General features: G+C 40.9%; 2 protein-coding genes across 2 annotated transcripts; one reads left to right on the forward strand and one right to left on the reverse strand.

The window, feature by feature from the left end:
- Positions 1–5846: 5846 nt before the first annotated feature.
- On the reverse strand, positions 5847–10102 carry zic5 (zic family member 5 (odd-paired homolog, Drosophila)). The gene is made up of 2 exons (XM_046053919.1): positions 8908–10102; positions 5847–7570 (listed from the first exon to the last, which is right to left on the reverse strand). The coding sequence occupies exons 1-2, from the start codon at positions 9947–9949 to the stop codon at positions 7131–7133; spliced, it is 1482 nt and encodes a 493-aa protein (XP_045909875.1). The 5' UTR covers positions 9950–10102; the 3' UTR covers positions 5847–7130.
- Positions 10103–14881: 4779 nt separating this feature from the next.
- On the forward strand, positions 14882–18805 carry zic2a (zic family member 2 (odd-paired homolog, Drosophila), a). The gene is made up of 3 exons (XM_046053923.1): positions 14882–16295; positions 17431–17594; positions 17796–18805. Exons 1-3 carry the CDS (start codon positions 15323–15325, stop codon positions 17988–17990), a joined length of 1332 nt encoding a protein of 443 aa, XP_045909879.1. The 5' UTR covers positions 14882–15322; the 3' UTR covers positions 17991–18805.
- Positions 18806–25217: the final 6412 nt, after the last annotated feature.

Here is a 25217-nt window from a genome sequence, read left to right on the forward strand (position 1 = left end):
GACCCCATATCTCAATCTCATTGCCTATCCAGCCATATATCCGCTCTGGCTTATCCCAGGTCAGTTGGAAACATCAAGACACCACATTTTCTTCTTCCCATCCAGAGCCATATCTGTCATTTCCAATCCCAAGTCTGTTAAAGAGAATGGGTGTGGGGCTTGTGATGTTTGGGATCCACGCAGACACCTCCATGAAGTCAGAGGGAGGTCTTGGCTCTGCATGGTTGAGGAGGCAGTGGTGCCTCTACACTGGATACTTTACTGCTAGTGCACTGGCTTATCACATTGGATTAGAACTCCTACAGTGAGACTGGAAGCTGGGGATGATTGGTAACCAACTTCACCAGTTTGCCCACGATTAACCTATAGTGGCTCAACTTTGTGAAGACTTATTTGTGGGCAGAGCAGGAGTCAACCCCTTTTCTGTTGTTGGCACAGACAACCGCTTGTCTTTTTTTTAATTACTAAGACTGGTTCTTGAGTTCAGTCTGGTCGTGCCAGTCTCTCTCCTTACCTGTCCACAACCTTCTCTCTTTTCCAAGATTGACCCTACTCCCCTCTCCCCAGCTGTGATAGAATGATTTTCCCCACTCTAAATGCTGACCTTTTCTGCAATAAAACCAGATGCATTCAGGGCCAGCCCTCTGATGTTGCAGGCATGATACTTCTGCACAAATCTAGCACAGATACCAATCTTTGCCCACAATGGAGAAAGTGATGGTAAGAAAGGACAGGCAAAGAATGGGGGTGGATTAAAATGGTGGACTGGCACTATGCTTTTGAAATCATTTTGATCAATCATAGATAGGTTTTTTAGATATGTTAAGTTGAAAGGGAATGTAGATACATGGATTTAAATTTGATTAGTGGGCATCCTGGTGGTGAAAATAATCTCTTTATACACACATATACACACACACATATATATATATATATATAACAGAGAAACCACCAGAGGCCTCAATCTGGTATTTTTGTCCCAGGTCAGTACCAGCATGTCTAAATAACAACCGGTGAAAAGTAGACTGTGTACTTATATTGACTCAAATGCAATGCAGTGTTTATTGTGATCAATATGATAAAGATTTTCATTTGTCTCTGCTTATGTACTTAAAAAAATACAAAATGCTCATTTTAAAATAACCAAAACTTAGAGTCACACAGGATGTTCTTTATATTCCAGAGATGAAACTGATTTTTTTACTCCAGTCTAAAGCACCTTGTAAGCAGTATCATCCCTGGGCACAAATCAAAATATCCTAAACTAAAAAGTCCATCTGGTTCTCTTTGATGGAGTATATAGTTCACTGTTTCCCTCCACCGCGTCAGTTTCCAAGTACGCTGAAGCCTACATCCTGCATTTAGAGGCTTTTAGGAAAGCCCTGTCATTCAGTAAGAGACTACTGGGGCAGCATGCTCACGCTTATCTGCACTTTAGTTTCTACTTTCTGGCTGGTGGACTATATAAGGGCCAGGTAGCAGGGCCTGGCTCATGTGGTTGTCCGTGGACGACCTTGCTCTCCTCACCTACTGCCTTGGAGTGGCTCCCAGTCCTGGGATGGGGCTTTGGACCGGCACCAAGTCTCTACCCCCACAGATGTTACTGAGCCACCAGATATTATGTCAGTTTCTGAGTGATGTATCATGCTCTTCTGAATTGCAGTGCATGAATGTAAAGTAGCAGTGATACATGTGACAAGTAGAAAATCAGTTTAGTAACCCGATTCCTAAAAGATTAAATTAAAATAATTATAATTATGGCTCTACTGGTGTTGCACTGATCTGTCATTTCAGATACAGTCAACTCATTAAGGCATTTCTCTTCTGAAAATGTTTCTACTTTTACTATAAACTACAATTACATAATTATTTGAATGTCAGAAATGTACTTGATATTCAAGTCTGTATGTATTTTTTCAATTTATTTAATCTCACACACAAATCATAGCAGTTTTAAAAACACAGTTTCTTAGGGCTATTGTAAATATGTATAGAGGCCAGCCTTACTGCAAATTTCCAAACAGTTTGTCTTTCATTTCTGTCTGAACAGTAATGTCTGTTCTGTTCATTTACATTAATTTTTTTCCTTTTTTATTTCTTTTTTTTTTTACATTGAAAACACAAATTATTTCCAGGATGGTCTCTCAAACAGAAGAACAATGAGAAGCTGTTGTGACTGCTGGCATTCTACCTTAGTGCCACTCAGCTTGAGATGGAAGGTGAGAAACAACACTGTCTAAATGTCAGAGCAAGAATAAACCATTTTCCTTCACAACACAGTGCAGGTTATGATTATATTTAATCTTAGAAGCGCCTAAAGCCCTCATGCTTTCAGGTTGCTCTATAGAATAGGCTAAACATATGAAGGAAAAAAAACATTTTTGTCATTAAATCACAAAAAAAAATCATGATGTGCTCACTGGGTAATTGATTTAATGAAGTTCCTATGAAACTAAAACCAAGTACAGGTCAGTTGAGTAACCCCCCGGCGTGCCCATTGTCAGATGTTTAACTCTCGCACTCCTTTGGGAAAGACATCGGGGCTAATAGGTGAAACCACAACTGCTGAAGTAGGGCTGGAGAGCAGCGACATTCTCCCTGCAGACGTCCGACAGTCCGAGTGTAAACCCGGTCAAAGAATTTAGAGTTTCACCCCCAGCTTCCAAGATCCATAAACCAGAGGGAATGAGTCCTTCTTCAAAAATACAGAAGTTTTGAGTCGCCCCTTGAACTTGCTGCCGAATTGTCCCCTGCAGGCTGTACTGCATACGTACTGTAAAACCTACACTGACTGTTCGCTGCTCTAGCAGAATAAAAGCTGAGTCTGTGCGCCTGCTTCTATTAGAAGAAAAGAAAAAAAAACAGCTCCGAAGGCAGTCTTGGAGTTGAGACTCACGAATCAACCGGGAGAGGTGCAACAGCAACGGGACTGCGTTGTTTTCTGACTTGTTCATGAAACAAGACAGTAGCCAGGTAGGGAGTTTGGAAAACGCTGGCAAAATGCCTGGATAGCAAATATGTGGCTGTTAAACCGTGCGTTTGTAAAGAAAGGGAGAATGTGAACTACGGAGACTTCACGCTGTGAGAAAGTTTAGACTCGGGCAGAAAACAGGTGTGTAGCCTACTTCTGTGCCAAAGACGCATAGGCTAAAGCATTTGAATAGGCCTATCAGTATTTGGACTTTAAATGTGTTTATAGTTCGCAATTATTTTGTAAAACAACACATTTCTTATCATTGCTGAACTTCACAGCAAAGTTTAACAGTGCACAGTTAATATGTTAAAACCCTCCTTTCTTGGGGATTTACAGAACAGGGTGCAGTGAAAAGTGGCAATAAAAATCTGATGGGATTTTCACTATTAGCCCACCCACATTAAGCAACATAAAAATAAATTGAAACCTATTTTCATCTGAAACATGGCCTATATTTGACTAGAATGCTCATCAATTTGGACTGTAGCTTTACTAAATCGGTATAAATACACCGAATACGCTCTACTCCATTTACCCACACACCCTATTTCTTATTTCCAGGGGTCTTTGCTTCCGTGTAACAAGCAATTGGTGTTATTATTCACGTGTCATATTTAGGAACAAGAAAAGTGAGATTTCATTTTGTGACTGGGCGAAAAAACGTGTCAAAACTGTCACAAGGTGCTGCTGTTTGGCTATATTTGATTTCTGGGTGGAGGGGAGGGTTGTGGTGGAGGCATGGGTATTTCTTCTCCATACACCTGCTTTCTTGTTTACAAGATCAAACCAAAGTTAAATAATTAAAAAAAAATTCTTTACCTCCCCCTTAAAAAAAACAACAACTAAAAAACTGAACACTGTTCTGTTGCCATCAAGGTGAGCCATGCACACTGCCGTTCAAGGCGCAGGTGCTCGGATCAAATGACCTGCGCTTCTAACAGAGCCTCTTAACTTTTGTGACCAAAATGATCACTTCACAAGCCATTTTCGTGCACATTGTGCCAACAGTATTCAGGAGATGGATAATGCTTGTAAAGTCTGACAAGACAGCATTTGTTTTGGTTCTACGCTCGTCAGAGAAATTATCATTCAACCTCTTTAAAGGGCGCAATTGAGAAGCAGCGGCGTTTTCACTGCGACTTTTTGCTTTGTCCTCTCTAAAGTGGCGTCTGCATGTCTGACTCTGCCAGTTACTGATTTGCAGGCAGTATGTTAAGGTGGCCCATGTAAGTGATTTCCACGGGCATCCCACTAAAGGAGAACAAATCGCTGACAAAGGAGTGCCTTTCCCATTCAGCAGCGTCGTTAGGACAACCAAAAAGTATTTCTCAGATAATAAGTTCTACTTCAAAGCGTTTCTCACTGAAGGGTGACTGCTTCACTCCTTTTATTAAGTCTCCCTCCTTTTAATGCCAAAGGAACTGTCTCTGGTTATTTCTCATCGTGTTTATTTTGTAACATTCATTGAGCACTTGTTTCCAAACAGGACCTACAAGAGCAGGCTACTCTTTAGGCCCTTGTCCCCATAAAAGTCCACGGACAAAACAAGAGGAGGCCCACAAGTGCTTATGCATTGAATGAAGCAGCAGATAAAGTGTTTTTAGAAATACTTAGAGAACAGCTATAAAATTGATAAAGCCCCCACAATGCAACTTAACAAATCTACAGTTGTTGCATTTTATAAAAGCCTCAGAACGCCTGCTGAAGTGACTCTTTTCATGGGCTGTAAAATTTCGTTAGTATTTGAAATTGTTTGCACTCCAGTGCTGATTAAGGGTGTGCATTTTACATTCCCAACATCCTGCAGGTTGACCTGAGTCAAGTGTCTTAATTGATGCGGCGTGGAAGCTCAGAATATTTGTAAATGTGTGGTGCGTGTGTGTGTGTGTGTGTGTGTGTGTGTGTGTGTGTGTGTGTGTGTGTGTTTTTAACTATTTCAAAAAAAAATTTTTTTTAAAGGTTTCAATTTGTACTTGTTCCCTTCTGAATTAATTCAGTTCTTTCCAGGCAAATGCAACCAGAGAGTCTACAGCGTGTGTCATCTACCTGCCAACGGTGTATTTGTGGCAACACACATTTCTGTCGAGGGTTCATCCTGAGCTTTGATTATAGTTCATTTAATGGCAGTTAGTGTTTTTCAACCAGACACATTGAAATGTGAGCGTCTCAGTCCCCGATTGCCATAGAAATCCTAACGCACCATGAAGACTGTCAAAGCGGCCAGCCTTCCTCTCAGAAGCTGCAGCCTTTGATGTGGTGCAGGACTCGCGTTGGTCAATTTTAATTCTATAGACTGGACAGGCAACTCTTTGAAAGTGAGATTGTGCGTTTTAATGGAGGAAATAAGAGGGGGAACTTGTTTTATACACTCTATACAAGGCCTTGCTTATTGTCAGATATCTTTTATCTTTTATTTTTCCCATGAATGATTCATGCCTCGGCTGCTTTGTGCCGTCGCGCCTTTCAGAGGTAGAGCCATCAGGGGGCTATAAGTTTTCCCATTAGCTCAGTGATTAGTTTATACCAGCCTCCCTGGCTAATTCTAAGATAACAGTGGATATTTTATAGAAATGGCGGGATAGGAAATGAACAGAGCTACTGCTACTTTGTCATTTGATGTGATAATGACATTGATGTTGTGTTGCATTTCACATTTAAAGGTAATAAATTGACAATCAATGTACAGCATCTTAAAATACTTTTTACAAAAAGCAGCAATCGAGTCCAGTCGAATTTATGTGTAACCAGTCCATTAATATTCTGTGATTGTCAATTTCCCCAAACTCCAATCAAATTCACTCATAAATCATAATAATTTGACACTTTTACATACTATTTACTGTATATGTCCTGATTTTTTTATTAATTTTTAGCATGAAATTTATATTGTAAATTTAATTTTGAACATCAAGGGTCTGCACAATCATAGTTGATTTATGTCTTCTTTTTTTGTTCATCCATCATGTCCAACTGCACCATGCACCTCAAAGAGAAAGACAAATCACTACAAAAGGCATGCCAGAAAGGGACTTTTCACATTACACAGCCTATTCAAGTAAATGTTTTGTTCTTTTACAGACCACAATTAAATTTTTTTTAAAAGTGAACAAAAAAATAACACAAAATTGAGAGGAAAAAAAAAAAACATCAGCAGGGTACTATGCATCACCAAAACTGATATTATTATTCTTTGGTGTTCCTGTAATTAAAATACAACATTGATACCAGCAAATAAATTACAATGTACAAAACAACAATTTTTTTTGTAATTAAAACTACACAACATTCACAAGCATCAGTACAGTTACATATATACAAATCCTACAGGGTCAAAGCCTGTCAGTGTAGACATTTAGGGTCTCAAGGGACTTACTCATACTCTTTAACGAGCATAACACTTGTGTATTTTGCATAAAATATAGTCTTAAATAGTTCTTAAATATTACAAAATTCCATCCAAACACATGTATAAATCTGAAAAGGTCGATGTTTGCCTCTTAATTTTTTTTCCTTGTTGGTTTATCAAAGTTTGTACCACATCTTAAAGAAAGCACGCACATAAAAAAAGCCTCATCCTCTATTGTCTCCATTACCATTTGTTGCCATGTGTGGGGTTGAAAGCAGTACCATTTGTTTTCCTAAAATGTCTGGAATATGACAGTGATTGATAGCAGGCACATTATTAAACTGCAAGGGGATGATGGGAGGTCACATGAAAGATGTCATTTCAGCACACCAGTTGAGCCTTAAGCCATGCTGTTAATTAAACCCTACATATTACTCTGGTTTAAAAAAAAAAAAATAATAATAATAAAAAAAAAATCTTAAAAGTTCTTTTCAGAAATCTAAAATTGTTGGTCCTTTCAAATAACAAACAGGGAATTTTAATTTCAGCTCTAATGTCAGTGTTAAATGTTTCTTTTTGATAGTTTTGATCCACATTTTAAGAAAGGTCAGGGGTCACCTCAGAGAAATTCTTCCTCATGTAACTAGGCCTGCATTGCCTCCAAGATAATAATGAGTGATCTGCATGTAGCACAGTCGTTTAATAATACTACAGTGAAAATAACTGATCAACATCCCAAGTGCACGGGCCAGCACGACCTACACACTTTAACTGGTCAAGTTTGACAGTCACGTGGTTGTAAACAGGGCATCAAAGCATTGTCCTTGGGTCTGAATGTCTGAAAGAGTCCTCGTCGTCTGAATCTGACGTTGGCACATCGCTGGACGGGGTGTGGAGGTGGTTGGGTCCTCCGCTCCCCTGGCACACATACCACTCGTTGAGGTTGGTGACCTGAGGAGAGAGATTCGCAGAGCGGTTCCTGTGGGGCTCGGAGTTGGGCGTGAGAGGGTCTCCAAGAGGATTTGTGGAGGAAATGTAGGGGACGTTGGTGGAAGGAGGCGGCGGGGACTTGCAGTGCACTTTCATGTGCTTCCGCAGCGAGCTCGGGTGTGTGTACGATTTGTCACAGCCACGGACTTTGCAGTAGTAAGGCTTGTCACTGGTGTGGACATGAGAGTGCTTCTTCCGGTCGCTGCTGTTGGCGAATTTTCTGTCACAGCCGTCAAACTCGCACTTAAAGGGTTTCTCTCCTGGAATAAAATAGAAACAGATACAGTCAGTGTCATGTGCTGTAATATAACTGCTTTAGAAAACATAGAGAGTAGATACATTTTTACACACTTCAGAAGTGCATACCTGAATAAATACAACACTAGGGTAACTTCTCATGAACTCTGCTGTGTAGCAGCCTGCAGGCCTACCTCTCCACTGGGGCTTCCTCTTCACCAAAGCGTACACACTAAACATCTACTGGAGCCAATGCTCCACACCCACTTATCCAAAGCATGTTCATGTGTGACCACGTGCAACATGGCTTTAGGCCTCCTGGTTACATGTATGTGTGTGGTGGTGGTGGGGGGGGGGGCAGTCAGAAGACCACCAGGAGCCGTTTAAGTATCGTGGTGGTTATAACTCATCTCTCGCGCGCTCTCTCTATCTCTCTCACACGCACTGTCACCCTTAAATGAAAAACATGCTTCTTCTTCTTTTTTTTAAAATCATAGCCTGCACAGTGCATGTATGTTTTAAATTGGAATGGTGTGCAGTGCGCGTTGTCATAATGATAATAATACGAAAGTGGAAGATGGACTTTCTGATAACTTCTATTTTTAATAGATTACGTATTATTTATTTCCCTGGGGATTTCACATCATTCAGTAAGAAGGCGGGTGGCATTAGGCCAAAATTTAGCTCTCCCTTAGCCAAAACATGACCCTTAATCTAAGTATCAACAACAAAAACAGCTCTCCAAACGGACACTCTTAGATTTTAAATGTTGTGGAAACTTACTCTGCTAAGACTCATGGTCTTTACCTTAAAGCACTAAGCAACAATTCATCACAACGCAGTTGTTTTGGTTGGACAGTATATCAGGATATATTTGATTTCTCCACAGACAGTAGTAGCCCACAGAGGTTATAGCCTATAGCTCATACTCCGGATGGTTAACAATAAACCAATGCTTAAAACTAATACACCTGGCATACGTTAAGATATCGCGTACCATGTGGAGAGACTTGTCGATGTATAAACTGAGCTTCTGCGTAAACGTCCTACGCCTGAGGATAATTACATTTACGCGTGTTCTAGTGCTGTCCTGCATGCACGTAAGCACGTTTTCCAAATGATATGCCATAATCCTCTCACGCCTACAGCAGGCGTCTCGGCGAGTAAAAAGGTGTATATTTAAGAAAGGAAATGAAACACGTTTACTCACTGTGCGAGCCTTCACTGAATAAAACTTTTCTGCTGGCTTGCATGCGCAATAGCGCTCGGTCGCACTGACCATCCATTTCGGATGTGAATAACAACACAAGGTCACCCTTTCACATTGCGAGGCAAGTTTTAAACAATTAGACGTACTGACCTGTGTGAGTCCTCTTGTGAATCTTTAAATTCTCCGATCGAGCGAACACTTTTCCACAACCCGGGAAAGGACACGGGAAGGGCTTTTCTCCCGTGTGAACTCGGATGTGATTTATCAGTTTGTACTTCGCTTTGAAAGCTTTTCCTTCCCGTGGACATTCTTCCCAAAAACAGACGTGGCTGCTCTGCTCCGGTCCCCCGACATGCTCCACCGTGACGTGGTTGACCAGCTCGTGCATGGTGCTGTAAGTTTTAGAGCAGGGCTTCTTTTGATTTTGCTCCTGGTCAATCCATTTGCAGATTAGCTCTTGCTTTATGGGCTGCCGCATGTATCTCAAAAACGCCCCCGCCGCTCCGTGAGGAGCAGAAGCGATGTTCACATTGAGGTTCATGGAGTTGTAGCTGTGGAGAGAAGAGGGTCCATAGTGCTCTGGCCTGTGCCCGAAGTGCTCTGGCCTGCCGTAGATGTCCCCCGGTATACCCAGGCGCATTTGCCCATTGAGGGCATGGTGGTGGGCACCTGGGGACGCCTGGTCGTGAAGTCCAGAGAAAAGTGAATGGGCCCCACTTTCCGTGTGCCCATAAGCACCTGTTGGGGAGATGAACATGCCATGGTGATGAGGGGAGGAGGCGGAACTATGCTGGTCGCCAAGTGCATGCATAGCAGAGGCTGAGAGTTCTCTCCTGAGGATGAAGTCCCTGCTGCTTGAGTAGCCTGAGTGGGGGTGAGCCACGGGGAAACCAACTGTGGTCTGAGCAGAAGTGAAAGATGCCGCTGTCTGGGCTTCGGGATGGCTCTGAATGTGCTGAGATGGGCTAAGTTTGAGAGCATTTGTCTGTGCCATGTGCTCTGGTCCAAATGGAGTGAGTGCCACTCCGGGGTCGTTGCCCAGCTCCCCAGGGTGGAGGTGGGCATGGTGGGAGAGAGGGTGATGCCCCCCTAGCCCCGGGAAGCCTGTCATATTCTGATGAGGAAGGGGTTGAGTCGCTGCCAAATCCGCTAATCTTATCGCCGGATTCCTCTTGCTTAAAGGGGGTTCCATAACTACACTGACAAGTCCATCCGCACTCACCGCAATTGTTTTTCCACCACACCACGCTCTCTAAAACATTAGGAAAATATGTATATAAGGGGTCTATAAGTTCTTTTGTCCGGCTTCTAACTCTGCTTGCTCCTTTCCCCACTCTGTCCTCAAGCGATTGGCAGAACATACAACAGTTGGAGGACACAGTGGGGAATACAGTTTAGAAATGGCACTGCGGGTATTGGACGGATTTCGGTGACTGGCAGTTAGGAGAACGAAGCGATTGGCTGTCGTTCAGCGCAGGGGCTCAGCAGGGTTCCGCCCCCTCACTCTCTTTATCGCTGTTGACTCCAAAAAGTTGTACTCACAAAGTTACCAGCAGATCTGTTTGTGCGGATTTCTATTTACTGGTGCTGGCGCATGTGGAAGACCGAAATGTCAGTTTATGTGACAAACGCAGCCTAGTTTATCTCTGATTTGTCCAAGTGTCTTACTATTGCCATTATGAGGAAAAAAAAGAAAAACGCGGAAAAAGCCTGCTGCTGTTGGATGGATGTTTGGGACTAGTGTAAAAGATGTGACCAGTGTATAGGCTAGATGTGTAAAAAAGACAACATTAACACAGTTTATTTATTTGGTTTTTAGATATTTTCTTTTAGTTATCAAGAAACATTTCGAAAATATGCAGCTCCTAAAACGGAACATGATTTGTCAGGAACACTTGTGGAAAGCCATTGCATTGATAAATTATACAAACCATTTAACTGAAAAAACAAAAATACAGGGTGAAAAAGTAATTAAATAAAACAAAATAGATCAGAAAACACCAGAGAAATAGGTTTGCGGCTTGTTTTCAGTTTTTTGTTTAGTTTTTTTGCCATATTTTTAACCTATTCTCCCTAACCGTCATTACCAGTATTGTCTGCATATGATATACGAATATATAAGAACAGTATGACCACTGCACTTAATTAATCTTAATAACTTAATTTAAAAATTAACTTTAAATTGAGTTTGAGGTAGTGTATAAGCTGTCATTCTGATCATACTATACTAAGTTAGGAAAACCAAAAAAAAAAAAAAAGTCAAATTCTTATTTCTTCAGACATTTTTGCCTCAATAATAAAAATCCATAAAAAATATTTTGTCTTGGCTTAAATATATTGCAAGTTAAGGCAGACCTGAGTTATAAACGTGCAGCAGTAAACTAAGAGTGTTACAGCGTAACCTATAATATTGTTTCAGTGAATGTCTTGGCCTGTAAAAGGTGTCATTTCTTTAATAGTTCTCCATTTTTTAAACTTATTATTCAACTTTTTGTGATCTTGGTTGGCAGACACTTGTGAAACTGTATTTATGTTCACTATGACGGATTTGAATAGTCCCTGTTGAAAGCAGGACTTGTATCTGTCATTGACATGTCTTCATTCAGACACCTTCCCAATCGATTTATGGGAGCTGGCCTCTCAACTATAAATCATCACGTAATCTAGTTGTGCAAGGCTGGCCTTAAAATGTAAAACTCAAAATACAATGCCACATTTTCTCACTCACTAACATGTTTTATAATTGGCTTTCATCGTATTTAGAGAGGGAAGGGTTTACATGTTATGGGTCTGTTGCACGTGCTCCTCTGTTGAAACTGATTTATGAACTTGATAAACACGAAATGAAAGGAAGGCTCGGGAATAGAGGTTTTATGCCAAAACCTCTAAAATTGATATATAACGTCTTGTACTCTTCCAAATGAAATGCATGTATACTGCTGTTGTGATCTTCTTTTTTTGCCAGTTTCTCTATCAGTTTATTTCTTATAAACAGCTGCCTATTTTTCAATTTATTTGCATAAGGACTGTGTCATATTTGTATTTTCGTCAGAAATTTGAAAGTTACAAAAACAAATTACCCGTGACCACGTGTGTGTGCCATTGTCTCTGGGGATTGTGTTAAATAAATAAAATATGCTCAGCTCCAGTGAGAGCTTCTGTAAACCCATAAAACACATAAGAGCAGTGGGTTCGTTGTTCATGATTTGTTTAAGGTCCCCTATTTCATACACATGCAATTAAACTCCACATTAAATGGGGCCTAATCTATACAAAATTACCAACAACAGTGATCATTTTGATGAGAAATGGTAACAGCAGTTCTTGCAGCATCAGTTACTATCCCTGTTGCTCAACCGTGACAATTTGTGAACATCACGCACGTCCAATTTTTGCAAGAGGCCTAAGCTACACATTACACTTCTCAGTCACGGTATCACACGTTGCCGCCGAATTTTCCACATTTATCATATTTTAACATGTCAAATGAACGGAAAGTGATTTATATCACACAAAGTGTTGAATTATCTAAATTAATAGAGGGTGAGTCGGGTCTGAACTTTCCTGAAGGATTGGGTTAATTTTCATTGACTTATAGCTACCAAACTACCCAATGATGCAGATGCCTCACACGGAAGAAGGGGGGCATCTCTCTCTCTCTCTCTCTCTCTCTCTCTCTCTCTCTGTCTCTCTCTCTCCCGCTCGCTCTCCCTCTCTCTTTAAAACAAAGAAGCTTTGTCATAAACAGGGTTATTTTACCAAAAGGAGTCAAGAGGGCAACATATGTGGTCTTAACGGGTCAGAGGTCAAACATCCATGAAACACAAGGTCACGGGAAGCCACGCTAGTAATCTTCCAGTTTCTCAACATATTGATATTGTCAGATAATTGAGAGGAGAAATATGCATTTGCCCCCCCCCCCCCTCCCTTTATATAAGACACAGGCAGAGCTACCTTATGTGATCAAGACTACAGACTTTAGTGATAAGCTTTGCTTCATACTCCCAATCTAAATGCTTTTAGTTTCTGTCAACTCTAACTTCAGATCACATTTTGTAGGCCATGTCCACATGTGGGTTGCTGATCCTAAAACCTGTTAAAATACTGGTCATTGGGGGATTTTCAATAGGCAGGACCCCCTTTGTTCTCCAAGTAGAAGGGAAACCCCAATAGATTTTTTTTTTCTTTTAATTTTCTTTCGCTTCCCTATCTGGGGAAGGTTTTTGTGGTTTTCCAGAGAAATAAAGAACTTCTTATAGGGGTCGGCAGACGTGACTTTGAACTTGGATCAGCTCCTGCGTTTCCTGTGGTGCGGTTTGAAATAGACTTGGAAGAATGGCACACAACGCTCAGCCTGTCCCACTCTGAGCTAAGACTCACACAATTTCAAAAAGTTTTTAAAACGTTTCCCTCGCATTCACCATTATTTTGTCGCTTACAGAGCACCAGAGAGCTAAGACAGACACAGAAAGGTGATGTGTAATGGTTCGTGGAATACTTGTGGGATTTCGTTTTGTTGAAAATGTAAGTAAACTTCCTTTGACTACGTGAACGAGCAGCTGTGGTGTATGGCCTGTATATCTCCATTTGTATGCATATTCAGTGCATGTTTGTAATAGAAAGCTGTCAGTAAATGAAGCGAATCTTTGTTTAAAATAACTTCCCTCTAGCAGTTTTATGTGTTTGTGCCTGTACGGAAACCAAAAAATGATATATTGTGAAAAAAAATGTTACGGTTAACAGTTTTAACAAAAACAGTGGGTGTATGTGCTACAGCCTATTGTTTTCTTGTGTGCATAATTTTTGAGGGCTAAAACTAAACATTACACTGACCCATGCTAACAGAGACCACAATGACATCTTAATTCAATATCAACTGAAAAACATGTATTGCTAAAACTTTCTAATAGTGGGCTCCAGCAAGACTCGACCTTATGGGTCACTAATGGTTACATTGAATCTAAGCGCAGTTCACCACCATAACATGTAACCTAATTGCTGTGGTGAATGTGAGAACCACCGAGGAAGCAGAACCAGTAACATATGGAAACATTAAAAGAACCAACAACAACCACTGGCGGTTGCCAGTGTGAACGCTGGAGCACCACTAAAGGCCCAGCTGTGGTTCTACAACCAGTGAAAAACCACTGGACTCCATATGGAGCCACACAAGGTTTTTCAGCTGTGGAGAATTAAGTGGCGAGAATTTCTCAGATTTGAATGATTCTCTTAACTTTATTAACCCTGACCTAAGACATTATTACGATATATCAGCATTTCAGATTTTCTATGTTTAAATAGAAGAATGTATTCTAATTGGTTCTGATACTAGTTTCTATTAAAAAAAAAAAAAGGGACAGGTGGTACAGCTGTACATTGAGTTCATTATTTAAAAAGCAAGTCTAATGTTTTGCATTAGAACATTAACCTGTTTTGCATTTTTTTTTTGCCAAATAGTATTTTAGTAGACTTTTGAGGTCAACAAAATTATTTCATATTCAAGCTATAGAAGAGAATATGCCTGGAAATAAAACCAATCTCGTATCTTCTGCAGTTATACTGCCATGCGGACTGAACATAGTGCGCTGTCCGTGTTGTTTTTGATATCATGGTAGTTATTTGTAAGCCATACATTTAATAGCAGGGCTCTCTCTGTGTAGGTTGATAGGAGCGTGATCATTTCTGCTTTCCAAATTTTAAATTCACAGAGGTTTTGCTTTATATTTAGATTAACAGATTAACTTTTTTTAACTGCCTGCTCTAAACATTTGTATCATCTACAATATTATTTCTCATCAAATGCCTCATTTTTATCTTTTGTTGGTTATCTATCCTACTGCAACTTGGCACGTACGGAATATAAACAACAAAACAGGTTCTCTCCTCTCTCTTGTCGTGATCCTCTCGCTTGTATACCCCCTAAATCTTCTCCTAAAAGTAGGCGGTAATTATTAGTGGAAAATGGCGTTGCACTATTAAGTCGCCAAAGCGCTACCTGCTATTGGAGGGGCACCTGGGATTGATGAGGCGCAGTGGCCAATGAGACTGCGAGGAATGAATGAACGGGCTCCAGTTAAAGGGGGCGGAAGAAGAGGTAGAGCCAGTCCACGGAGAAACAGGGACACTCCGCAATAAACATAGGCGAGCCAGAGAAATAAATACATACCCAATCGGAGCAGCGATTTTTGAGATGCTCCAACTACTCTCGCCCTGTCTACGCAGAGGACACCTAGTAAGATAATTATTTAATTCGTCGTGTGCATTTTAACTCAGCCAACTGTCGCAGTCAGGAGAAGAGGACACAAGGAAACTCCTCACTTCGTTTCATTTGGATTTTTGAAACGCAAGTTAACTAGAAGTAAATTCAGTGTGCGGTAAGCCGAGCTGATTTCCCCCTCATGAGCGGAGCAGCGTTTTAAATCACGCCTGATATGGTGATTCCAAGGTTGGAAGTTGAATCGTTGCTTGCCAGCATCAACATTTGATTTTGTTCTTTAACTTACCCGCTGTAGACCTGCACCCTGCGCTGATTTAAGCAAAAAAAAAAAAATCGCTTACTGAAATAATGTTACTGGATGCTGGTCACCAGTTCCCCGGACTGGGAGTGGGGTCATTTGCCAGGCACCACTCTGCGAGCGAGATGCAGGAGAGAGACTTGAGTTTGGCACAAAATAGCTTTGTAGACTCCGCACACATGGGTGCGTTTAAGCTGAACCATGATCTCTCTCCGGGACAGAGCTCTGCCTTCACCACCCAGGCGCCGGGCTACCCCGCTGCGGCGTTGGGGGCTCACGCCGCTCATGTCACGTCGTATGCAAGCTCTCCTTTCAACTCCACCAGGGACTTTCTCTTTCGTAGTCGTGGCTTCGGAGAATCCTCTCCGGCGAGCGGCCAGCATACTATTTTTGGCCCCACGGCGGGATCCCTTCATCACTCCCACACAGACACTCAAGGCCACATTCTGTTCCCCGGGATCCACGACCAACATGGGTCCCACGGATCCCCTAATGTCCTGAACGGGCAAATGAGGCTCGGACTACCCGGAGAAGTTTTCGGACGCTCCGACCAGTACCACCAGGTTTCCAGCCCGAGGACCGACCCTTACTCGGCCGCGCAGCTCCACAACCAGTACGGCTCCATGAATATGAACATGGGGATGAACATGGCAGCCCACCACCACCCCGGTGCCTTTTTCCGCTACATGAGGCAACAGTGCATCAAGCAGGAACTCATCTGCAAATGGATCGACCCCGAGCAGCTCAGCAACCCAAAGAAGTGTTGCAACAAAACTTTTAGCACCATGCATGAGTTGGTCACACACGTCTCGGTGGAGCATGTCGGTGGACCGGAGCAGACCAACCACGTCTGTTTCTGGGAGGATTGCGCCCGGGAGAGCAAACCGTTTAAGGCGAAATACAAACTGGTGAACCACATTCGGGTGCACACCGGAGAGAAGCCCTTTCCTTGCCCCTTCCCCGGCTGCGGGAAGGTTTTCGCACGGTCGGAAAACTTGAAGATACACAAGAGAACACATACAGGTAATTATCACAATGCCGTGAACGGCTTCTTAAAATAGATTTTTGGTTAATCAGTATGATTGTTTTTATTGTTGTTGAACGTGCATTTCGCTGTTGTGAATATGTGCCCTGTCAAGAGAAAACAATTAAGATCCTGATTATCAGTGGCTATTTTAGACTGCTACAGTAGATAGTATTCGTAGAAACACTCAAAGTAGATTTAGGAGTAAATCCAGGAGAGATAGAGAGAGAGGTGAGATGGGATTAGATTAGCGAAATAATGTCTTCATTGTACTAATGACACCAGGCACATTTTAACAATTATTCTGTCGTAAAACATTCTCCAAACGTGTAGAAAAAAAATCGCTGTGTCTGTCGATGTTTTATTGTTTGGGGTAAACTTTAAAAATGGGTCAGTGGGAGCGTGTTGCCTGCATCGTCATAACACAAGGTTTTAATGTAGTTTGTTCTCGATATTGCGCTTTTTATAGCTCACACTATTCTTATTATTCCCTTTATCACATAGATTTGCCGTAATTTGCCCTTAGATAAATTATTTGTACTGAATTCCTGTTTGTTTAGGATTTGTGGTGTTGTGGTGAAGGTTTAGCCAAGCACAACACCAGTGGTATTAATTATGCTTAAGGATTGCCTTTTGTTTTCCTCATGCGTCCCTTTGATAGGAGCTAAGGTGCTAGACAGGGCCATTACCAGCCTTTCACATTTGGACTTATTTTCTTGGGAAATACATTATGGTGCCGTGCCATGAAATTGGTCAGGTGCTAATTAGATTTTTATTGTCTCCCAGCAAATGGTACGCCTTCTGTAGGCCTACTGAGGACGGCCTTGTACCCCTCTCCCACCCCCTCCAAATCACTATGCGCATTATTTAGGCTAAATAAGATGTAGAAGCTCCCCCATCTCGTTTTAAAATAAGCGTTTAAGCATTCTAGCACAATTGGGATCATGATGTGAGTTGTTTTAAAAATGGTTATTTTTAGGGAACACTTCCATGGCACCATACACTCAACTTTTGCATTTGAATTTTACGCACCCAATAAGCGGCACAGCTCCTTGTAGTTACACACTCAGCCCGAGGCGTTTCTTAGTAAAAGTATATATCTGACAGTGTTTTTCCTTTTTTTTCTTCCTGTAGGAGAGAAGCCGTTCCAGTGTGAGTTTGAGGGCTGCGACAGAAGGTTTGCAAACAGCAGCGATCGAAAGAAACACATGCATGTTCACACGTCGGACAAGCCATATCTCTGCAAAATGTGCGACAAGTCCTACACACATCCCAGCTCTCTACGGAAACACATGAAGGTAAATACGTCATGTCAAGAACTGTGTGCTGAATTGTTGCATTTGTATGTATGTCAGGCCTCTGTAATGCACGCAAATGACTACAGTACTGATAGCGTTTTAGAGTGTGCATAATTCATTCCCATCTTCATCCAACAGCTTTTCTTTTTGTAAAGCACATGTTGGATTTGTGAATACTTATTTGTCTTTCTTTTTTCCCAGGTCCACGAAGCCTCCCCACCAGCATCAGACTCATCACCAGCAGCCAGCTCTGGTTATGAATCCTCCACACCCCCAGGCCTGGTGTCTCCCACCACTGAGACCCAAAGCAACACCACCATGTCTCCAGCCTCAGCTGTGCACAACACCACCAGCCACAGTGGCCTATCCTCCAATTTCAGTGAATGGTATGTTTAGGACTAAGCTGAAATGAAGCAACACACACTCATTTCACAGCACTGGACCATCCAGCAGGAGATTGGGACAAGTGCACACAGGAGGCACACAAACATTTGTTACATTTGTTTATTTTTGATTTCATTATTTTTGATTCACCAGGGATAATGAGGATTACCAACAAAGGAAAATATGTATTATAGTCGAGGTGTATTTCATATTGTAAATAATTACTAAAAGCCCACTTTCCCATTGGTTGTGATAGTTTGTCAGTCTTTGGTGTATAGATGTTCCTTCAATGGTAGCTATTTCTCTAACTGGACTTTTAGTGCACATATTACGATAAAATTGTACTATAATGTTGAATATTGTGATCCTAAGGCAAATTGATTGTACTATACTAAACATCTATAAACTGGAAAGAGTGCCAAAGTTAACATTTAACTCAAACAGACCACAATATTATGCTTGTGAATGTATATTTTAGTTTGCTGGGCTTAACTTGTGATGTTTTGTGCTTTGCAAGTTTGAATTGTGAAATACTATCTGGAAGATTGTGAGGAAAATAAACGTTGTGCCGTTCGATTTTCTGTAACTACACCCTTCCTTTTGTAAATATCAACTGCCATATTTATCCATTTGTAATTAAATTATGGTATTTACTTGCTACAGATGAAACAGTATTTATAAAGAATGTTTCTTTACTATAAATATGTACAATTACGAGCTAAACATGGGCAGTTGTTTCGTTATGTGCTTTTGTTCAAAGTTTTAAGAGGTGTTTTCTTCCTTATTGTGATAAGAATTTTACTGCATACAAATATAATAAAAGGTGTTGCAAGTGCTAAATATTTCCTTTGCTTTCTCATGCTTTTTATTTTGTTGGTTGTTGGTGCAGTTTAGTGAGTTACATCTTGTTTGGGAAGTTTTTTGTCTGTTTTGGAATGAATCAGGCATTCTCAGGGAAGTTTATTGCGTCTCAGATGGTATAACTTAGTCATGAACTCTCTAAATTCTTCCTGCTCTCAATTCTTGTCCTTAGGCTCAAGAACATTATGGTGTTTTACCTCAAGCTTTGTTTGTTTACAGGCCCTAGACATTGTGGCTGTTATGGTGCTAAAATTAACAAGAGATTTGGGAATTTAAGTGAACTGCGTACATATTCAGAATTGTTCGGAAGAGAAACACAACCCATATAAGAAGGAAGTCAATACTAACTATTTATAAGCATCTGTATTTGGAGTTTTAACATTTTGAATTTAAATGAAGAAAATAAGCTCATGCAAAGTAAGCATTTTTATTTTGCACACTCAGTGCTTAAGTGTCTGCCAGTCTGTTTGTATAGGAGAAACAGCGTTTCTCTTTCTTATATCATATCTTGTCACTTTATATTCTCCCAGGTCAGTTTATTTGAAAAAACACAGCCCTAAAATGCAACCCCTCCCCCCATGCTGGACACTCCACTGCACAGGAGATGGTGAACTTGAACTTGACTCGACTTAGTCTAGGAGAGCTTCTTCGTGCTCTAGTTGTAAGCTGTTATGGGAGATGGCCATATGTCTCCGCAGTTCTGTTATTAATGTAGATGCTTTTAAGAGCGCTTCAGGCGTGTTTGTTTTAATTTGACGTTTTGTAGTGCTGAGTGAAGATAATGGCATAGATTGCCATCAGTGAGCTTGCATTGCTCATACAGATCTGAGGCTCTTTGAAGAATAAATAGTAGGCATAAATTAAGGCTATAGATGAATTAAACCGGCGAGAGAAATTTATTTAGCTGTTTGTTACTTGGTTTGTTGTTTTGCAAGCTGGCCTCAGCTTACTGCGCATGCTTGTGTATGAATAAGTTGCTGTCATTATTGTTGTATGAGTCGTGCTTTATAGATCTTCAGAAACATAGAAAACACTTAGTAGGACCTGTTTGTGATGGCGGAAATGCGCTGCAGGCCGACTCTCCGCTGAGGCAGCAAGTGGCACTGTCCGTGTTGTGGAGCTACAAGACTGCACGCACCGTTGTCTCCTTTTATAAAAGCTACTCACATTACTTGGTTCACAGAATTATCTAGTAAATAAAAAGCTTGGTAGGATTTCCAGGGAGGCGATGCTGATTACAACCAGGCAATTATATCAACTAAAATCAATCAGAACCTACTGAAAAAAATGAAGGAAAAGAATTTGTTTTTTTTCTCCTGAAAAATCCTTTCATAAGTTTCCTATGGCATACCTCACATATTTCTATTTTCAGCCAGTCAAAAGAGGGCAAATTATGTTTTCGCAAAAGGAAAAAAGTGTCTAAACTGGGATGAGTGTCTCTATGTCCCAGGTGTAGATGAGAAAAACAGTGGTTTATACGCAGCTTATTTAGTTATTTGAAATCACCTCCTAACGGTCCTTTCAGTGGCTGGCCCGGTGACCTCTCCGGTGGAGGAAGATGTGACCCGTAGGAAGTGGTAAAGGCCAGCTCCACACAGTGTGTAGATGCCGGTTCCTGTTCGGCTCCAGCTGCGCTGATATTGATCCGCGGAGAAGGAAACGCTCTCCCCCCCGCTTCTCACAGCTCTTTGTACATGGTTGTCTGTACTGTAAGGATACTGTACTGTAAGAGCACACACACAACCTGCCACGCTGGGCCTGTAGGTTTTATAGGGGATGTTTTTCAGGACCCACACTTGGACTCAGGCCAAAGTTCAGGAGGAAATCTTTGAGGTCATTAAGTTAACGAGCAAATTGAACTTTCTTCATTAGTGTATGCCTAGTCACAGTCGCGTTAACAGAGTAACAGAGTTTTCTTAAACTAAAGTGAGTGTCGGTCCTTGTCTCACATAACTCAACCCAGACTGAAGAAGAGTTACAATGGTTAGGCCTACACGCCCAGGCTGCAGGGAGGCAGGACTATAAGTTAAACCTGCTGACCCCGTTTTTTTTATTCAATAAAAGAAAATCAACAGGGACACCTCTGGGGTTTACCTGGATTCATGATGTAGGCTATTTTAAGAAAACAACATTGAATTAACAGTTTAAAGCGAGATGGAGTGTGTATTCGTTGAATACAGCATGAGCAAATAATTTTAGAGTGACAAGTATTTATTCAGGCTATACTGGATGTCTTATTTCACACAACCTTATTTAACACAAGAGGAGTGTTGCGACCCCGCTAGTGTGTGTGTGTGTGTGTGTGTGTGTGTGTGTGTGAGGGAGAGAGGGGGAGAGAGAGAGCCAGTGAGACAGCGAGAGAGGCGGAGACTGCTGTTTTTGGGGAAACATTTTTGATCACCAGTTGACAGAAGCCAGTATGTCGATATTTGGGACAACACTCTTTCAATGACGCTTCACTGTGGTTGTAGTGGGAGTTCGGTTGACGTTTGAGTAAGAGGGCGAAGCAAGGAGCGGTTGTGATTGTAAGCCTCCAGGGAATGGTTACAGCAAGCAATGCCGCACGCGCGCGCGTGTTTATTTGTCCTAGACTGTACTTGCCGGTCTACCACACCTGTCAGTCATTTCAGGTCAGGTCATTTGTGCTGTATACCACCAGTGTGATCAGTGTGTTTTTGGTTGTGTTTTGATAATAATGGATTAATTCTCTCTCTCTTCTCACCTCTCTCTCTCTCTCTCTCTCTCTCTCTCTCACACACACACACACCCACAAACTTCACTTATTGTCCACGGTTAACTTTTTTCGTGTACTGTAAATAATTATTGTAACAAATTCTGTGATTTGGTATAAATATATCCAATTTTAAAGTTTAAAATAAAACTAAAGCACCAGCAGGCCCAAGACACCTCCACAGTATAGGTTAATGCTCTTAGTCATTAATACTTCATCATATATATATATATATATATATATATATATATATATATATATGTGTCATTGTTTTTTCTGTTTGTTAGAGGCAAACTTTTTGTTGGTTTTATGTTTATGAAAATGTTTTTTTTTAAATGAAGCTTGGTGACATAGTTTAACCAATCTAACTATTCAAGACAGCCATGTCAAGCCCGATAAAACTGCCTTTCTTTTAAATATGACGCGTCATAACGCACATTGTGAAGGATGAAGCGTTTAAGGACTAACTAGGTGGATTTAAATATCAAAAGAGAGTGCTGTAAAATAAAATATATGTGTAGGTATAGTTACACACAGTAAGAATTATTACAAGGCAAATATATAAATAAATAAATAGACTGCCCTAGCGCAATATAAAGGCCAAAATGAATAATAATCATTGCAAGTCAACAAACAATTTACTAAAAATAAAAAAATAAATCCCGTGGAAGAAATTATATAAGGCACATACACAGTGACCTTTTTCTTCTGAACGCGTTTGTTCTTGTTCTTGTGCTATTTAAATAAAATGACACGTGAAGTAGATGTCACATGTTTTAGATGACGTTAAAACGACCTGCTGTTTACAGGCCTTCCTTTTTGCGATTATCATCATTATGAAATCTGTCAGTACCTACATTTTAATTAGGGAGCACACCTTAAATTCGTATCTTTTAAACCAAATTCGTTTCTCAGTGTGTTACTTTCCAAATGGGTCTCCTCAGTAGAAACACTATTAACAGTAGAGACACTATTAAGTTAGGTCGTCGGCAACCATGTTTTGACAGAAAACTTTTAAAACAAAAGCCGTATCCTCTAATTGAATATGAACTGCGAGAAATGAAAGTGTCCTCTGGCCTGTGTTGTTGTCACCTCAAACAGTGGGCCTGCTTCGACGAAAAAAAAACTATTTTAACATGGTTAATACATTTTACACAACATTCAATGCAATTATTCAACAATAAAAAAGAGTACTTGTTACAGGCATAATGTGGCTTATTTCTTTCCTGTTTTAACTACATAAACTAAAAATAAATGTTAATTTGTGTGGCCTGATATGAATTAAAGTGGCCCAGAAATGTTTTAATGTAATGATTGTGTCAAAAGGAGGCTGTTTGTAATAGGACCTTCATGGTGACCAGAGGTCAGTCTGGAGACCAATATCTTATTACAAAGTGAAATAGATACATAATTAATATCAATCAACATATTAACTTTAGTGTAGTGTAATTATTGCAGTGTTTTCTTTCTTATACCCTATTCATTGTTTGCCATTACTGTTTGCTTGTGTTTCTTCAAGAAAGGAATATTTCTTAGTTCCATTTTCTCTCTTTATTTCTGTCCCCCCTAATCTCTCTCTGAATCTGTCTGTGTCTGTCTTTCTGTCTGTCTGTCATTGACATGGCTTATGTTGTGTTTGTACTGAAGTCGATGTACAGTCTGCCTTCCTGTGCAACGCAGCCCCCGTGGCCTTTCATCTGAGTTCAGCGGCCGCCTTTCTCACACAGATGAATGTGTTTCTGTGAAAGAGCCGGAATGGCTGTCACTTCTCCTGGCACGGCGGAGAAACAAACAAAACCCCCTGCTCCTTTAAGGAAGCTGGCGCAGGCACCTCCCATCGGACACAAACACTACAGAGTCAGAAGCACAAATAGCCTCAAAAGCTAAACACTCTCCCTTTCATGCAGAAATCTTGGCATGACTGGTCCTCTCATGCACACAGAGAAACACAAAGTGGAGAGGTGCAGAGTAAATGACATACTCCAGCTTGACTAAGGTGTGCTCATTGTTGTGGTCTCCCCCCAAAAGTGTTAGAATTCAACTAATCCTTCACAAACTCAGAATCCTCCTGTGCTGTTGCACTTGCTTTTGCAGTGAGGTTCTCAATATGTCTCCTACACAACACCTTGCCAATTGTGTTTATTTGTCACAATGGGCAATGTGCTGTTAAATATTAGAGTTTTCAGGTAATTCTTTTCTGCCGCAGCCAAAGCTTTTCAAGACAGGAGCAGGTGTACCATCAAGGACCAATTATCTGCAAGCAGAACACAAAACCAACCAGGCACACAGTGGCTAACACTATCGCTTTGCTTTTAACAAAATGTATTCTCGGTTTATGCACAGTTTTGGTCCATGCACACTGCATGCGGAACATGTGACACATTGATGAGAGTACAGATGCTGAATGTCTAGAAAAAATATACATATAAGCAAACAAACTTCTATGCCGGCCACCCAACACAGACTCCAACACATACATGTGAAGTTAGACTTCCTCTTCCATTCAAAACCACACTCAGCCAAGGAAATTTTCAATTTCCTAACACCTGTAAACATGCTGTTTTACCTCAGCTCCTTTGATCTTCAAACAGACCAGAGCTGTGCCCCGGGGGACACTGTGCAGAAAGGTGACTGGGCTGTGTGTGTTTTCTGTTTTATAGGAATCCTGGCAAGTAATGGAACATACCTTATGGCCATTTTGCATTTCATAATTTAAGCTCATGTTCGTCATCATTAAGACCCCCTCAGATGAAGCTGAAAAGCAGGGCCAATTGCTCAGGATCAGCCCAGAGTTAAATTCAAGAACAAGAGGCCAAATCAGGACCAAACTAATATCGTCTGACATGAAAATCACTGAAATTGCTGCTTTAGCTACAAAGCCATTATTTCAGCTTTACAGAAAAACTAAAACCATACCATTAAAAAAACATCATAGTAAAAAAAAAAGTTTAAGCACTTTGTATCATTGTTCATACATGTTTCTTAAAGTTGAAAAATGTATATATTAAAGCATGATTGGACAAAACCACATGAAGTGTAAGACAGAGTGTGAGTACTAGGGCTTTGTTTTGACACCACATTGGCTCATCCCATCTTGTGTGAAAATATGATCATGGTGAACAGCCCAATTTTATTAATATAATATCTTTATTTAAAAAGACAGCATTGATAACCCATTAAAACAAAAGCAAATTTTTATGATGCGCGTTGCACAAAGTGAACAGCATTTGATTTGTTTTCTCTGACAGTCACAACAAACTCAAAGGTCACAGCTGAAAAATGTATAAAGATGTGAACATGTAATGTGTAAGTCGGCGCAAATCAGCTCTGCTGGTTGATCTTCCTGTCTGAACATTCATTGTGACACATTAGAAAGTTTCATTGGGATTTTTTTTTGGAAAACAATTCATGCCAGTGAACCTGGGTGTAAGCACGTTCGCGCCTCCCCCCCCCCCCCCCCTTCCACTGTCACTCACGTTCAGTTCGAGAGTGATCAGAAAACAAAAGTCACTGCTCATATTCAAAAAGATTTATATGACATGACACAGGAATGAGTTGAATAAGCTCCCTACTACCCCCCCCCCCCCCCCCCCCCCCCATACACATCCCCACACTAGCCTCCCAGCCATCTGTCACCTGCTCTATTT

The sequence above is a fragment of the Micropterus dolomieu genome, linkage group LG07 (genome assembly GCF_021292245.1).
Source record: "Micropterus dolomieu isolate WLL.071019.BEF.003 ecotype Adirondacks linkage group LG07, ASM2129224v1, whole genome shotgun sequence".
NCBI classification, from domain to species: Eukaryota; Metazoa; Chordata; class Actinopteri; order Centrarchiformes; family Centrarchidae; genus Micropterus; species Micropterus dolomieu.